Source organism: Bolinopsis microptera, chromosome 11, assembly GCF_026151205.1.
Source record: "Bolinopsis microptera isolate Bmic1 chromosome 11, MBARI_Bmic_1.0, whole genome shotgun sequence".
Lineage (NCBI taxonomy): Eukaryota > Metazoa > Ctenophora > Tentaculata > Lobata > Bolinopsidae > Bolinopsis > Bolinopsis microptera.
This window is the reverse complement of record NC_087082.1, coordinates 5,424,841-5,441,745: the sequence shown is the minus strand read 5'-3', so window position 1 is coordinate 5,441,745 and position 16,905 is coordinate 5,424,841. Positions and strand designations below refer to the sequence as shown.

At 38.7% G+C, this 16,905-nt stretch overlaps 1 protein-coding gene across 1 annotated transcript; it reads left to right on the top strand.

Annotated features, from left to right (window-relative positions):
• Window positions 1–12,604: 12,604 nt before the first annotated feature.
• On the top strand, window positions 12,605–16,902 carry LOC134822871 (sulfotransferase 1E1-like). The gene is made up of 7 exons (XM_063834139.1): window positions 12,605–13,669; window positions 13,956–14,111; window positions 14,907–15,055; window positions 15,292–15,400; window positions 15,732–15,840; window positions 16,010–16,140; window positions 16,373–16,902. Exons 1-7 carry the CDS (start codon window positions 13,574–13,576, stop codon window positions 16,520–16,522), a joined length of 900 nt encoding a protein of 299 aa, XP_063690209.1. The 5' UTR covers window positions 12,605–13,573; the 3' UTR covers window positions 16,523–16,902.
• Window positions 16,903–16,905: the final 3 nt, after the last annotated feature.

Genomic DNA, 16,905 nt, shown 5'->3' with positions numbered 1-16,905 from the left:
GAAAAAGTGTGAATAGCTTTCCAGATAAGACTGTCACCTTGAAAGGTCCGAGTAAACTTTCAACTCTTCCGACAGTGAGGAGTTAAACACGAACTCTAAGGAGAGTATTCGATAGAAGGTATTGAACTAAGCGAATTTTCGTCCTCCGAAAACCAGCATCTTTCAAAACATTTATGATAGTATCCTTTTCACGGTATCAAAAGCTTACTCTATCAATACCCATTTTGCTAAATGTCCATTTCTTCCTCATCACAACAGATATGAGCATTCTCTGAGCCCACACAATTCTGAGCAGCTCCTACCTTTTCTTGAAAGCACTCGCCATGGCATGGTGTAGTTGTCAATTCTACTCTCAACCCGTTTTAAGGCAATTTGAGTGAGATCTTCCTCGATCCGTTTAACAGTGTAAGTAGGTTAAGGCTTGTGAGGGGCCCTTTAGGTTTTCCGGGCTTCTGAAAGAGGGTCACAATACCTTGTCCTATCGAACTAATGTATTTGTTCCCACAATGGACTCGTTAATTGCCTCACATACTTCTCAAAAGTGTTGGATGGGGCTTTCTTTATCAACTCTTTTCTGGAGATTATCTGGACCACGGGCACGGTTGATTTGAGTTTACTTGCAGCAAGTTTAACTTCAACTGGTGTAATGGGGTTATCAAGGTGGTTTGGATCACAGGTAAAAGTTGCAGCTTCTACTCCTTCTGTTGTAGTTGTTTTTCGAAGAAAGATTTCGCTGTGTTTGCTTTCCCTAAATCGGACCAATAGGATTGTTGTTGGTATCATTGACCACTATGTTACCCGACTTTTTTATACCAGCTAAATATCTTGAGGCTTCAAACATCTTTCTGGTGTCGTCAGTGTTATTTATTTCTTCTGCTAGAGGCATCAGGCCTTCATGTTATTTATTTGCACTAGTCCTCTTAGAAATGCTATTCTGAATCTTTCTAACTTCTCTCCTATCTTCACTAACATCACTACCGCTTGGGGCTGATTTGATCTTCACAGTCTGATCACCGGCTTTTTAGCAACTAATGAAGCTACTGTTAGATCACTGGAGAAATTTTGTTTAGAGGATTTCCCTTTCAGTGGTATAGTTTCTTCAGCACACGCACGTATGTCACTAAAAAAGTTCATTCATTTTCTCATTTGGTCATCTGGATAAGTTTTACCCGATAAACCTTTCAGCAACCCGCACTTTGATATTTCTGTCTGAGTTCTTTTCCCTGTAGAGAGTTGAACAGTCAAACTGAGTGCTGTCTGATTTGTTGGTTTTGTGAATGAGAACATGATTTTTCAGCGTTAATCGAGTTACAACAGGTTTGTGATCAGATCGTAGCTCAGCGCCTCCGTATGATCTGCTGTCCTTTATTAAAACTGTAGACCTCCTCCTGCAAAGCACATAGTCAAGTTGAGCGTATATAGGAGTATTTCTCTTAGTCCTGTGTTCACCAGTCCAAGTCAGTTTGTGCCTACTGGATGATCAAACAAAGTAATTACATGCAGTTAGGTCCTTCTTTAACCATAAATTCAAGTAAATGCTCCCCATTTCATTTCTAGTCCCAATACCATGTCTACCTATCAAACCTTCCAGACCTAATTGTTCATCAACCCTAGTTCGTTACCCAGCTTTGAGTTGAAATCTCCGGCAGTGGAACATTTCCCATTTTGATGGAGTAGAGGATACATTGTGTAAATCTCTATAGAACTGAGGACAGTTTGTCAGGGTGTTGTTGAGCACGAAGAGATGTGAGACCATAACTGTTGATGATCCTGAAATTCTTATTACTACCCACCCTTGAGAGGAAAACAAAAGTCAATATACCCAACTCTATCAGAGATCTGTTTGAAGGTTGTGATGAAAGGTTGCAGTTTAGGGCTAATAACAAATCCGATACCCCCATGACATTGTTCTTTCTGATCAAAATTAACAGTCTGTAGTTGTTGTGAAGTATGATATCCACCTGATTAGTGCACTTAGTTTCTTGTAGTCCCACAATGTCCATACCATACCTTTTGCAGTCATTACCCAGTAACTCCCTCTTCAAAAGTCGTTCAGACCGAGTTTTATCATTAACCGCAGTATCTGGACTACCCAAGCCCCTAACATTCCACGAACAAACAGCGAAAACAAATAGCACAGCACACAGTGTTGATCCATCTTGATTTTGGGGCGTAGACTCTCCAGCCATAGCTGTATGTGGGTCGTCACTCCTACATTCTACCTATAATATAAAAAGGGTGAACGGAAAAAATGTGATTTGATCTGCGAGCGAAATATCATGAGCAAAAACTATGTATGAATTTAAGTGCGAAGAACACAAAAACCTGAGGCCCCCAGGTACTCATAATATTACATCGATTAGCAGATTTTTGATTTCGTCGTATCAGGGTGATGATCCCTTATATTATTAATTGTATTGAATTTTCAGTAAAAGATTGAGGTAACGGTCGCTGTTAGTGTTACCTGGGGGACCCCCGTCCCCAGGCTATAATGTTCATAAACATAAAGATTCGGCGGAATGACAGGCTGAGCGCCGCCCAGTAACGGTTGCTGCTAGTGCTACTCAGGCGATTTCTAATATCATAATTAGTCAACAGTGATTGAAAACAGGGTCATATCATTCTTGTCGCGCAAAATACCTGATATCGAGCAATTTTTCATTTTGTCGGTTGCCACAGCCTAGTATTATAACTATTATATGTTATAACTATCAGTATCACAGTGCTAGCAACGAACATTTTATCATTTTTACAATTCGTAAGCCGTGAATGGTGAATGAATGGGAAAAGCGAGCGACCGATTTTATCATTTTATATTCTCGGTATCATTTTGCATTTGCAGACAGTCATTCAAAATTAATAATAATATCATTTACTTTTGTTTGGGAAAGAGAGATACTGGCAGCGGTCCACTCTACCCAATTATGAGTTTTGGTCAAATATAATATATATATTGTATATTAATATACTATAGTGTGTAGTTTTCATGTCCACTGCGTTGCTAAAACGTAAATGGACATAATTCTTGCAACTTGCCACTCGTACATAACATTTGCATTATCTTAATATTATAAATCTTAATACTTTATTGATAAAATCAAAGCTAACTTAATACTGTCAACTGTGCAGTACTTTTGACGGATGCATGGATGTTACTCGTCTAAATTTCTTCGAAATCGAAGTAGCGCGCGCCGCTTTCTTCTCGAAATGTTAGGCACGCCGGGCCAGATCATTAACAATGGTCAACAGTACTTTTGTGCCAGAAATTGTATTTTGAAATTATAAACGATCGGATCAGACTGAGACAGAACTCCAAAATTCTATGCTAATAATTATAGTATTAGCATAGTATATATTTGTATTTGTAAAACTTGGTCTGTCATTTCGACGAGAACCACCATTAAACTTTCACGTTTGATTTTCAGACATTTAAATTTTATAAAATAACTATAAGTGTTTATAGAATTTAAGCACGAAAGAAATTTCTCTAATATTTAATATTGCACTGACTAACCTGTTTAGATTATTTTTTTAAACTGGGTTAAATCGAAGAGAAATTTTAATTACCAGTAACAAGTAAACTGAGTAATACAATATTTTAGAAGTAGAAGATTCCGAACACTATTCCTAACTCCATGTTCTAATCTAAACTCAAATGGGATTACAATGCTTCACCACTGCACTAACGTGAGTACTGGTTTAAATTGAAAACATTCCTGTTGTTCTTATCATCTTTGCCTGCAGCGGTGAAGATTTCTATTCATGTTCGAATCAGAGAGCGCGAGAGTGTGAGAGTACGTGAGACACTTTAGGTAACAGAATGATCGATTAAACCACTTACCACCGGCCGATTTAAAAAATCTTATCATTTGGCTAGTCAGCGGGTCAGAGTTTTATCGGCACTATACCGAAAAAAACAGCCCCGAAACTGTTATCGTTTTCTTGATTAAGCCGTTCGGAAATTACACACGAACGAACGAACACACAAACACACATCTTGAGATTGTTAGTATAGATTAGATTATCAGTTGGCGATGGAGATTCTAATCGATCTAGCTCTAAATTGGTTTCTGCTAATGGAGCGCTGATTCCCCCAATTGTTTCAGGTTATTCCTGGTTGTACTGTTAGTGTTTGAGAATGTGGCGGAGGTCGAGGGGATCATGGGTCTCGGGTCGTGTTAGTAATATTCGATTAAATAACATTACAATAATCTCAATTAATTTGAAAACGTTCGGTCCTGATAGAAATATTAAATTAATGAGATATCCGTGACCAAATCTTATAGTAATTAAAAACATCTTATAATTATAAAATTAAAAAGTAAGCTGATCTATGGTTTAGGTTATAGGTTAATGATTGTACAACAATTATCGTCTCCAGCAATGAACATGAAGCTGATGCAGCAGCAGAGAAGGTCGAGGAAGAAAGGTCAGATTCAGAAGAATCAGGACACACCGAGAGTGGTAAACCGTGATGTGGCAGATCAGAAATTGGCGGAGGTGCCGGTAAGGAACTCAGGAGTGCTATCGAGTTCGCCATCTCCGACTAGCTCCTTCTAGCGTCAGGTTAGGGAAGTAAGAGTTTCTACGTGTTACCATGGTTGCCAAATGCTAAAAACAAAGAAATGCTGTCCGTTACTTGTAGGTATTTTACTTTTACATTTATAGTCGTCATTGTAGAGTTTTAGCATGTAATCAGGGACAAGGGGATATGAGCTTTCAATTTTCGAATCACAAGCTCGCAAGAAATATATGCTATATATGCGTATAATAACGCTAAATAAATACGCTATAACATTTGATACAAGAGAAACGCCATTTTCAGAACGTGAGGAGAGTTAGGACTCCTCCAACTACATTAAATCAATTCCTTCTGTAACATTAAATCAATTCCTTCTGTAACGCCTCAATAAATGTAATAGATTTATAGTGTTGTAATTTTACATTAGTTTAAAACTTTATAATGTAGAGTTGTCACCGCCACAGATGTATGACCCACTAGAATATGTTAGTTGCTATGCAAGGGGAAAGGGAAGTCTGGATGGGAGAAGTTACTGTAGTTCATGAACACAAAGTCAGGCTTGTAAACAGAATACAACTGTTCCACAGTTTTCTCGATCTAACGCTGATAACCACTGTTTAGCCAGCATGGTCGTCTTGTGCTCCCTTACATCTGGAGGCTCCCCTCCCGGCTCCAGCAGAGTAGTTTATTCTTCTGGAGTTGATGTCCCGGACACTAATTCTAGTCCAGTCTTCACCCGGAGGTTTCTTGTAGCTTACAGGGACTATCTTAGTCCACAAGCACTCTGCTGAGGTTCCTAGCGTGTTCCAGAGGAATTATAAAATCGTACTTTATCAGGGGTAAACAGAGGAGTTTGTGTTGCGGTCTCGGAAAATTAGAGTTGTTTCTTTCTAACAACCCACTCCGCAAACTCTGAGAACCCCGCACCCAAGTCCTCCCTCCTCTCCTGGACAGTTCTGCTTCTCTCTTCTCTGGACATTACTCCGGACATTTTACTTCTGTACACAGATACTAATCTCGTCCAGGGGTTGCGCACCACTGTAAAACTGAAAGCGTCTTCTAACGCTGCGCTAGTGAACAGTGCTGATATTATTGGCATACTGAAGTTTTGAGAAAGTTGAGAGTTCACCTCTTTTACCCTATCAGGTGTATCTGGTATATCATCAAACTGCGGTTTAATGTTGCCGTTGGCGTGTAACAGTGTGTATATCCAGTTACTTGAGCCAGCATAAGTAACTCTGAGTAGATTGTGTGTAAAGTTGGGAAGTAGTAAGACTCATTACACAGGTCCCACCGAGCATGGTGGTTACCCTGGGTACCCTGCTGGTTACCCTGGTTATCCTGGGTACCCTGCTGGTTACTCTGGTGACTCTGGTTACCCTGGGTATCCTGCTGGTTACTCTGGTTACTCTGGTTACCCTGGGTACCCTGCTGGTTACTCTGGTTACTCTGGTTACCCTGGGTACCCTGCTGGTTACTCTGGTTACTCTGGTTACCCTGGGTACCCTGCTGGTTACTCTGGTTACTCTGGTTACCCTGGGTACCCTGCTGGTTACTCTGGTTACCCTGGTTACCCTGAGTACCCTGCTGGTTACTTTGGTTAGTCTGCTGGATATTCAGCAGGGTCACAGCCTTGTTAAACTGAGTCTGAGCCCAATGTTGGGAGGGAGGATGTAGGTTGGACCTTGGGGGATCATTCAGGGGTGTTTCTCGAATCCTCAAATGTGTGGTGTCTATTATAGACAGGTGAATAGCTTGTATAGGTACTGACAAGAAAGTGGACAGTAGCAAGGAGAACATTATCAAGTTGAACACGAAAAATGTGATCTTCAAGTTGAGAGAAAGTCCTTTCCTTTCAGACCGTTGGTTATTTGTCCCGTCTTCAGACTGCATATCCCTGAAAATTTAGTTGAGATTAATTAATAATGAAACAGTACAGTACTATTATCTTACTATAACAGTAGTGTAGTATAAATATCGCAATTTTCTAAAAACCCAAAAAAGGGAATATATAATATAATGAGCCAAACTTTTAACAATACCTCGTACCTTGTCGAGAACTAGTCAGAACCACAAAACAAAGAGTATAAGTAGGTAAGTGTACTAAGTAGTAGTGTATTATTCTGACAATGATCTTAGTGAGCACCTCTTGAACTAGTCACATTACGCATTGATCAGCTACTTGTACAGTGTACACGTGTCACGTGTGGTTTGTATACTGTTGCTCTGCTCACATGATATGCAGCCTCATGATTAGAGACAAAATCTGTAGACAGGTTTGGAACTAACTTTGTATAAAGTGTAGAACTAAAAGTGAACTAATAAAATAGCTTCGGAACTATCAAAATATCTGTACAAATATCTGATCTTATGTATACTTTGGTCGGTTAACAACTAACTGGGGCTAGCATGCACCCCAACAGCCCCCCCCCCCCACAGTCCCCTCCCCCTCAACAGCCCCCCAACAGTCCCCCCTCAACAGCCCCCCCCCCAACTTTCCCCCCCTACAGGCCCCCCTCAACAGCCCCCCCCCCCAACAGCCCCCCCCCCCTCAACAGTCCCCCTCTCTACAGTTACCTCACATGTTTATGTTTCAGGGACCAGGAGAGAGGGGAAGGTACTGTTCCAGAAGAGCTCAACACCGGGGCCCATGTGGCAGCTCTCCTGAACAGACTGATCTACAAGGTTGCTATGGTAACTGTTACTGTGGGTAACGGATCTACAAGGACTTTCTTCTCTGAGAAGTTCTCACCCTCCCCTTCATACCATCTAGTGACTTCTCTGAGGATTACTCTTAACGTTACTATGTAACCTGAATCCCTAAATAGAACTCAGCGCCACAGCTTGATTGACTCGGAGAGTTGTTTGTATGTGTTTTTTTTTTCAATTTAGAGATGAAACGATGAGGAAAGGATTTGTATCAGTGGATTTGAGTTTGATGTAATTCGGGTGATTGTTTTCTGCATTTGAAACTGGTGTTTTATTTTACTTATACTGTCTGATGTCTACCCAAATTGATCAGGAATATGACGCTTATTCACTTGAAAATTCACCCCTCAGTGTTTATGGTGTAAGACCGTAAGGGTACACCTTAGGGCTCCTAAGATCTAACTACTTAAAAAAATTAACAAGCAGAAAAATCAGTGACTGATTGGGTCTGATTGGTCTGACACGTGTATCAGTATAGTTGGACTGGTAGATTTGACACGTATTAACCATTAAATTGGATCAACTAGAATTCCCGATAATAAGGCCCCTCTACTCGGTTAGCAGATCTGATCCAAATTCTGCAGTTTAACTTTCGATTGAAATTAACAAGTCAATAATAGTGAATAGACAATTTTTTCGTAGGATAATTAATCAAACTTACTGAATACTGAATACATTATTAATAGTTTACTGAAAATCATGTCCAAACACTGCAAAGAAATAATCCATATCTTGCTAGAGTATGTGGAGTCAGTGGCGTAACAAAGGGCCCCGCCGACCCCGCTGTGCGGGGGTGCAATTTTACTTTTAGTCTTTAGGGGGGTCGTTTGAATGTGGGAAAATTTCGAAAAACTTAACTACGGTACTAGCAAAACTGCGCGTTTTGGTAACACATTTTTTTAGAGATTTTACCGGCGCACCCTCTAAAATCATCTAATTTGTTCAATTTCAGGGAGGGGTGCTAAAAGGGGAGGTGGCGCCATTAGGGGGCGTTTTTTCGGCGGGGACGCCAACAGGCAACGTTACGCCACTGTGTGGATGTAAACATATTAATCACAGTGCTGGCAAGCACGACCGTTGCATTTATTGTGGGTTTACTGTGTTCCCCATTTACTATTATACCCCCTTTACTATTATACCCCCTTTAGTACACGTTACAAGCCGCCTCCGGCAGGAGTTTTCCAGGCATTAAGACTCATCGGAAGTCGTTCAGCAGATTTATTTTTAGTTCAAAACATTCTAATTTGATGTCAAAGATGACAGGAATAAAAAATAGTTATGTTGAGATTTTTAAGAAATTTGCATAAAATACTCGCCAGCACTGTTATACGAAATTCGGTAAAAACCCAAAATCGCCATATTCAGGTGCCTTAAAAACCATGTTAAAATTGAGTTAGAGATCTGAAATTTTTCAGGGCGTCTAGACGTTGACCAAATCGACTGCAAAAAAAGTTTCGGGTTTCAGAAGCATCGGGAAATGGGTTTTCTAGAACCCCTGTTTTACGATAGATTGTCGTGATACATACATATATATATACATATATTCAGGGATAGACGCTTTGCCAGTCAATTGTAGCCTGTATTTAAGTGTCCATAGATTCAAAAGTAGAAAAGATACAGCCATTTCCGACCACAGGTCTTGCAAATAATTGTTTACACTTTAGTTTACATTGTATAAAAAAATTATTTGACGTCATAAACACCCCTTGATGACGTCATCAAGTTAACCGTTTTTAAAACTTGATTTTTGACAAGTAATAACTTTTAAAATTAATTTTAACCATTAAGGAGTATATTTATTCAAAATCTGAGGAAATTTTTATCTTAGATAATTGTTCAAGCATTCTGAAAATCTACCGGAAAGTTTTTCTAGCTTGCTCCTTCATAAAGATATTCGTCATTGAAGTTTGTGCTTTTTTGAAGAATAATTTTATAAAAACGCTAATTTTACGTTCTAGTATTCTCTGGTGTTGGGCCATGCCTTGGGTTGTGGAGCTCAGTTCTGCTTCCTATAGATATAAATTGTGCATTAGGCTAGTTTTAAAGTTGAAAATCGAAAAGTTGCACACGTGGGGACACGCCCAAATTGATAGAAAATTGCTAAAATAACTGAAAATTGCTGTTTTCGTCATTTTCTGTCAACTTTAGAGTGCCGTTGTAATTACAGTTCTTCTTAAAATATTTTAAAACTTTGCATGCTTATCAAGCTATATATAAAACAATTACATGCAAAAATTTAAGGCGATTCAATATTGGATGCGCACACAACGTCCGCTCAAAGTTTGCACGTGCGAAAGGTGAGAATTTTGCTCATTCGTGATTTCCAACAAATTCTGCTTTGCCACGACAGTTTAATGTCATTATATATGAATTTAATGCCAACTTGAATGAGTATTAAGTGGCATATTCAGTCAGTGATCGACCGATATGCTTCCCTAAACACAAGGAAATGTTTTTTAAAGGAAAAATTTCGAAATCGTTGAAACTTCCTCCTTATTAATGAAGATATCAGTTTATATTTCGACTTTATAAAGTACCCTGACATTATAATCAAAAAGAGATGATATTTTACCAAAACCCATAATCATGGGTAGAGTGGACCGCTGCCAGTGTCTCTCTTTCCCAAACAAAAGGAAATGATATTAATTTGATTGACCGTTCTCAAATGCAAAATGATACCGAGAATGAAATCGGTCGCTCGCTTTTCCCATTCACTTACAATTGTAATAGATTAAGAAGAACTACCCAAAGGCAGCTGTACTCGGCAATGAAGATTCAATAAACTTCAGCTTGTCCAATAAGTAATAACTACCACCCTTGTCCCTTACCCCGAAATACTAGGTATCGACCCGAACGCAACCCAAAGAGATTTTTACAGCATCTGATTGATGTAATCAATCGAAACTTATTTATACAATTCGTAAGCCGTGAATGAATGGGAAAAGCGAGCGACCGATTTCATTCTCGGTATCATTTTGCATTTGAGAACGGTCAATCAAATTAATATCATTTCCTTTTGTTTGGGAAAGAGAGACACTGGCAGCGGTCCACTCTACCCATGATTATGGGTTTTGGTAAAATATATATATACCTTATCGGACCTTATTTGACCGGACATTTAATGAACGGACATAATTATGAACGGACATTAAAATGAACGCTCAAAGCATTCAAAACCATCAAAAATCCAAATTTTTTCATTTTTATTTGGCGCTTTTACAATTTTACTTTTAGCAGATAATTTTAATTTTAATTTTTCATAGAATAAGTGAATAAGCAAGAACGGCATTTGAAACCAACTTTAATCAATGTATTTTCGGACGCTGATTCCGAATCACCCCCATATATGACATAGGGGTTAAATGCTCCCCTGACGAGATATTGGCGAAAAACTGTCTTGATCACTTGATATATATGACCGTGTAAGGAAGTTAGTATAATTTCTCGTTAGGGTTAGGGTTTCAGCATATGCCTTTGCTAAGGATTGGGTTAGGGCTAGTAGTCAGTGTAATAAGCGCCAAGCGCGAGCACAGAACTTTTTTCTCTGATTTCGATAAATTTGGTACCAAAAGTTGTCTAAAAATGTGAATAAAATAAATCCACCGTGTAGCAATTTTCGGAAAAAATGCTACACGGCGCTCCACGTTCGCCGCGCGTGCTTTTTTCGCGCAAATTTTTAGTTTTTGGCCTATAACTTTTACATTTTAAATTATTATCACATAGTTATTATGGTATCGTAATCAGCTCATCGAGACGAAACTTTTAGTACTAATATTTTAAGATTTAAAGGAATTTTTTTTTCAAAAGTTTTTAATCTGAACACAAAAATTTTGAACAAATTTTCGAAAAATTTGGTGCTTTAAATATTATAATTTTGGTACCAAAAGTTGCGTCTGATTAAGCTCATTACGATTCTGTAAGAATTATTTCAAAATATTCAATATTTTAGGAGTTATATGCATTTTAAGCAATAAGTTAACCATTTTTCGTCCATAGTTCACTTTTGCAATGCACAGGAGGCCCACATACATTTCAACGAATCGTGCTACACGGTGAATTTTCATTATTCACAGTTAATAATGACTTTGGTACCAAATTTATCAAAATCAGAGACAAAAAATTCTGTGCCAACTCATGGCGCTTATTACATAGACTATAGGGTTGGGATCAGATTAGAGGGTTAGGGTTTCGAATAGTCGTTCAGGACCAGCTAGAGAGCGGGTTGAAAAAGTCACGTGACAGTCGAGTGTACTGTGTAGAGTGATTAATCATCATCCTTAGCACATAGAGATAGCAAAACATTTATTTTGACTGTCATAGTTTGATAGTCTGCTACGTTATTGTTATGTGGAGCGATTCTGTAGTATATTAAATATTTCTAAACCATGAAATTACTCCCGGTAGAGAGGCTGAAGTGTAAACAAAATACAGCTGAAGTTTCTCACCCTGTATACATTGAGTGGGCACTAATACAGTTAGTACTAGTTACAATAACAGCCCTTTCTTCCGTGTGTTACTCCTCTGTAAACTGTATACTGGTTTTTGTTTACCCTGTTAACATATTGTGTTGTGTTGTAATACCCTTTACTCCGTTATAATCTCGACATAATCTTCTCAAACTGAGCTCTAGCTGCTTTTCCTGACTAGTGACAGAGTGCTACTATTAGTGACACACCAGTGACACACTACTAGTGACAGAGTGCTACTATTAGTGACACACCAGTGACACACTACTAGTGACAGAGTGCTACTATTAGTGACACACCAGTGACACACTACTAGTGACAGAGTGCTACTATTAGTGACACACCAGTGACACACTACTAGTGACAGAGTGCTACTATTAGTGACACACCAGTGACACACTACTAGTGACAGAGTGCTACTATTAGTGACACACCAGTGACACACTACTAGTGACAGAGTGCTACTATTAGTGACACACCAGTGACACACTACTAGTGACAGAGTGCTACTATTAGTGACACACCAGTGACACACTACTAGTGACAGAGTGCTACTATTAGTGACACACCAGTGACACACTACTAGTGACAGAGTGCTACTATTAGTGACACACCAGTGACACACTACTAGTGACAGAGTGCTACTATTAGTGACACACCAGTGACACACTACTAGTGACAGAGTGCTACTATTAGTGACACACCAGTGACACACTACTAGTGACAGAGTGCTACTATTAGTGACACACCAGTGACACACTACTAGTGACAGAGTGCTACTATTAGTGACACACCAGTGACACACTACTAGTGACAGAGTGCTACTATTAGTGACACACCAGTGACACACTACTAGTGACAGAGTGCTACTATTAGTGACACACCAGTGACACACTACTAGTGACAGAGTGCTACTATTAGTGACACACCAGTGACACACTACTAGTGACAGAGTGCTACTGTTAGTGCAGTGATGTTGAAAGTGTCTCCAAATGTTGAGACAGTGAGTTTATAATAAACTTGTTAATGATTGAACTAAAATTAGAATAAGATATCAGAACTGAAAAATTAGTTTTTACCGTTTTAAACTGCACACTGTTCCGATTCTCCCACGCACAGTCACAGTCGCCCGGTTTCTGAACCTGAAAATTAGCGTATAATTGGATTTGGAAGTTTACGAAATTACATAATTAAATCCGCATCTCACTGTACGATAACAGCTTCATTTCTGAAAACCTTTCCATTTTGTGTCACACCTGTTGCAATGTTCACATTCGCACTTAAACCACAGTATACGTATGTACCTTATAATGTTTTATCCGGTTTTTTTTTCGACGAGATTCGAAAATAAGACGAAATGAGGTTTTTTAAATTTTTAAACATTATCCAAGTGAACAGGCAAAATATACATTACTGATTGGGTGTGAGTTTAATTTCAATGGCGGTATATTCTCGTCGCTTAGATTAAATTAAAATATCATGTTTTATTTTGTGTGAAATGTGATACCTATTTTATATGTGCTACATTTCGTAAACACAATATTCTTTTACTGTCACCAAGATGTAATTAGATCGAACACAGAAATTACATCTTGGTTACAGTAAAACTTTCGAGTTTCGCTTATAACTCGCTCATCATATCCAGTTTAATATTATCATCAGTTGTTGGTTACTATAATTGTTTACTGTCCACCTGTTTAACATCAAACACACTTTTTCTGTTCTCATCTACTTTCGTGTACTAACCGTACTTATGATTTGCCCAGCAGTTTTATGTGAGTGCACAATGTATCTGTAACCATGGTAACGGTAAACATGGTAACCGTTACCATGGTAAACATTTAAAACACCTCAAATTGATCTTGTCACGTTACAGATGATGGAGGAAAAAGATAGACGACTGTACGGAGAGCTGCAGCTACCTTTTAACCACAGTTACCTACACGGCCGTATCTACCCTCCCTTTATAAAGGTGACTATTAGTAGTAGTTGTAGTAATAGTAATAGTAGTAGTAGTAATAGTAATGGTACATATCAGCCAGCATTGAATATCCACATGAATGCTCAGGTGTTTACATTTACAATTTAGCTGCATAAGAAGGGAAAGGGGGCTGCATTAAACTTCATATAAGGAGCAGAGGTTTAAGGACACCTGCACTTACTCAACACGATTTAGTACTCATGAGCATTGAGCACGTGTCTTTTTTATCCTTCAAACCAATTATTTGTTCAACTCACGTCTATACAAAAATCCCTAGCAAAAGCATCTGGATGCCACGAGAATATTCCAACTGCGGTCAGACGACGTTTTGATAGCAACATACCCTAAAAATGGAACCACGTGGACGCAGAAGATAATCCAGAACCTTCACAAAGTTCACAAGACAGGACACGACCTCACCAGGGGCGACAAGGTTTGGATTTATTACAAATTGTATGTATAAGAGCCGTAATTACACTAGGAAATTTCAGCTTCCAGCACCTCAATTGTGTCATATGCCATTTATAGTTGACTTACTAATTGGTTTCTGTACAAAAGTTCGGTCAAAACTGTGAAATTTCTGCCGGGGAAATTTCGTCTTCAAAAACTGAAAGTGGGACAAGAAATGGGAGAATATGATTTTTCCATTTTGTCGAGGATTGTGACTTCCAGTACCACAATTTGGTCTCATACCGTCCTCATTTAGCTGACTAATTGGTCACTGGGCAAAAAAATCCATCAAATCTGTCAAATTACTGTTCAGAAATTTTCATATTTGAAAATGAGACAGACTTTGTAAAATATGAATTTTCGTTTTGTTAAACATTCTGTAGGAAACTTCCTCCGACCGGAATGGTTTCTGTAGAAAAATTCGGTCAAAACTGTGAAATTTCGTCTTCAAAAACCGAAAATGGGACAAAAAATGGAAGAATATGATTTTTCCATTTTGTCGAGGATTTTGACTTCCAGTACCACAATTTGGTCTCATACCGTCCTCAATGATTTAACTGACTAATTGGTCACTGAGCAAAAATCCATCAAATCTGTCAAATTATTGTTCAGAAATTTTTATATTTGAAAATGGGACAGACCTGAGGTATTGCTAGTAGTGTAACTATGGTAACTAGTAGTGTAACTATGGTAACTAGTAGTGACAGTGTAACTATGGTAACTAGTAGTGTAACTATGGTAACTAGTAATGTAACTATGGTAACTACTGATACCGTAGGTATTGCTTGAAGTGATGCCGTGGTTAGAGAACACCCCTCATGAGATTGTGGACAAAATGCCGGGGCCTCGTTATCTCAAGACACACAACTCTTACAATTTGGTCGCTTACAATCCTAACATTCCCTGCAAATACGTCTATATTGCTAGGTAAGACTATAAAACTGGTTGCCAGCTTCTAGAAACTGATTCATGATATGCATGACTTCAAAGTAAAGACGTCTGTAAGAGTTAAACTTACAACCGTCACGTCTCTTTGTTATACTTAGTATAAGACAGATCTAGCTGAATGAAAGCTATTGAAATGCAATTGATAACGATCAGTGCTGACTGCCCAATATCTGCTAAATCAGGGCTATGACTATGATTATGAGCAATATCTTCAGGAACCCGAAAGACGTGTGTGTTAGTTTATATCATCACTGTAAAGGGTTCGCTGCGTTTGAGTACGACGGTCCCTTTGAGGAGTTTGCAGACCTTTTCTTGAAAGGAACGGTAAGGATAGTGATAGAATTAGATTAAAATTGATAATAAACTCGATATGTAGCCACAATTATAATCAACGAGTAAGTTTATTCCGTAAAGTTGGCTTGAGTTATAGCCAGTCGTTATTTTCTTCTTCTTCTTCATCGTAGGGGGGCTGTGGTCATTATCACTATTGGATAGATCATGACCACTGTAAGATAGAGCTTGGACTTGGAGCCCTGTGCTTACCCCGGTAAAATATCGATTAGTGGAGAAAAAACGCATTTCTCCGCCAGTCGTTATCACATGTCCAGTAAATCAAACACAAGGAATTGTTTTGAAAGGTATAACAACTGTGCAGGTGGAGAGTAGTGATTGGTGGGAGCATGTGAAGGAGTTTTACCAGAACACACGTGACATGGACGTGTTCTTCATGAAGTACGAAGACATGCACGCAGACGGGGTGTCAGGTACAGACAGTGATACTGTCAATTTGGGAGGGAGGGGGGTGTAGTTTACTTAATGATTTGCTTAACTATTAAATTTACACCTCCAAGAAATAAGCATATGATAATTGCTCCATATTACTTGAAATGCTCTGTACAAGATAAGTTTGCACAACAACGCCTCCCTTTTCAGCTATTAAGAAACTGAATGATTTTTGTTCCCTCCCTCCTATGACAGATGAGATGGCAACAGAGGTACTCCAACTCAGTGCCTTCAAGAGCATGAAGGCAGATCCTAAATCTAACTACAGCTGGCTGGACGACGTGAGTAAGATTACTGATATTTGGTAACCAACAATCGTTACTAATTAACAGTTAAACAGGCATGACCATGAATCAAAATCTTAACATACAGCAGAAAAGTAATATTTACTAAGAACTATACGCCTCAAGAGTCAAGATTCATCAAATAAAATTACCGTCTAAAAGATACTCTAGATAAATGGCCTACAGAAACGTCTTACACTTTTACTAACACAGCTAATCTGCCGTACAGGTGCGCAAGAAGGACCAGGCTCCATTTATGAGGAAAGGTACAGTAGGGGATTGGTCCAACTACTTCACTCCAGAACTAGCTGCCAAGTTCGACAACAAGACTCGCGAGGTGTTTGCAGATATTGACCTCGACTTCTGTGACAAACTCTGAAAATGGACTCTATTCACCTAGGTTTCACTTTGAAACAGATGCAAGTTTGGGCATCTACTGAATTGTGATAGTACTAGTATACTGTTGTTACTGCTTTATTCCTTTATAATTATTGGCCGTGAAATAAAATAGAGGGCGCTTTGTATAGTATTATTTGATACACGATGCATTTCCTTTTTAGCGCGCGAAAAGTGAAATGCAATGTGTATCAAGTAATTACAGATATTGCAAACCCGATCGATTTTTCGATGTTTTTTAAATGAAGTATGCAAACTTTAGTAATTAGTAATGAGTATTACTGCATGAATTTCATATTAATAGTTGGCATGGTGCCAATTTTTTGGTTTGTACTACAAATATAAATTATATACGACCATAAACTG

Coding starts and splice junctions, on each gene's coding strand:
- LOC134822871 (XM_063834139.1), top strand. CDS start 13,574: ATGATGGAGGAAAAAGATAGACGACTGTACGGAGAGCTGCAGCTACCT. Junction 13,670..13,955: donor TCTACCCTCCCTTTATAAAG/GTGACTATTAGT, acceptor AAAAATCCCTAG/CAAAAGCATCTGGATGCCAC. Junction 15,841..16,009: donor GCACGCAGACGGGGTGTCAG/GTACAGACAGTG, acceptor CTCCCTTTTCAG/CTATTAAGAAACTGAATGAT.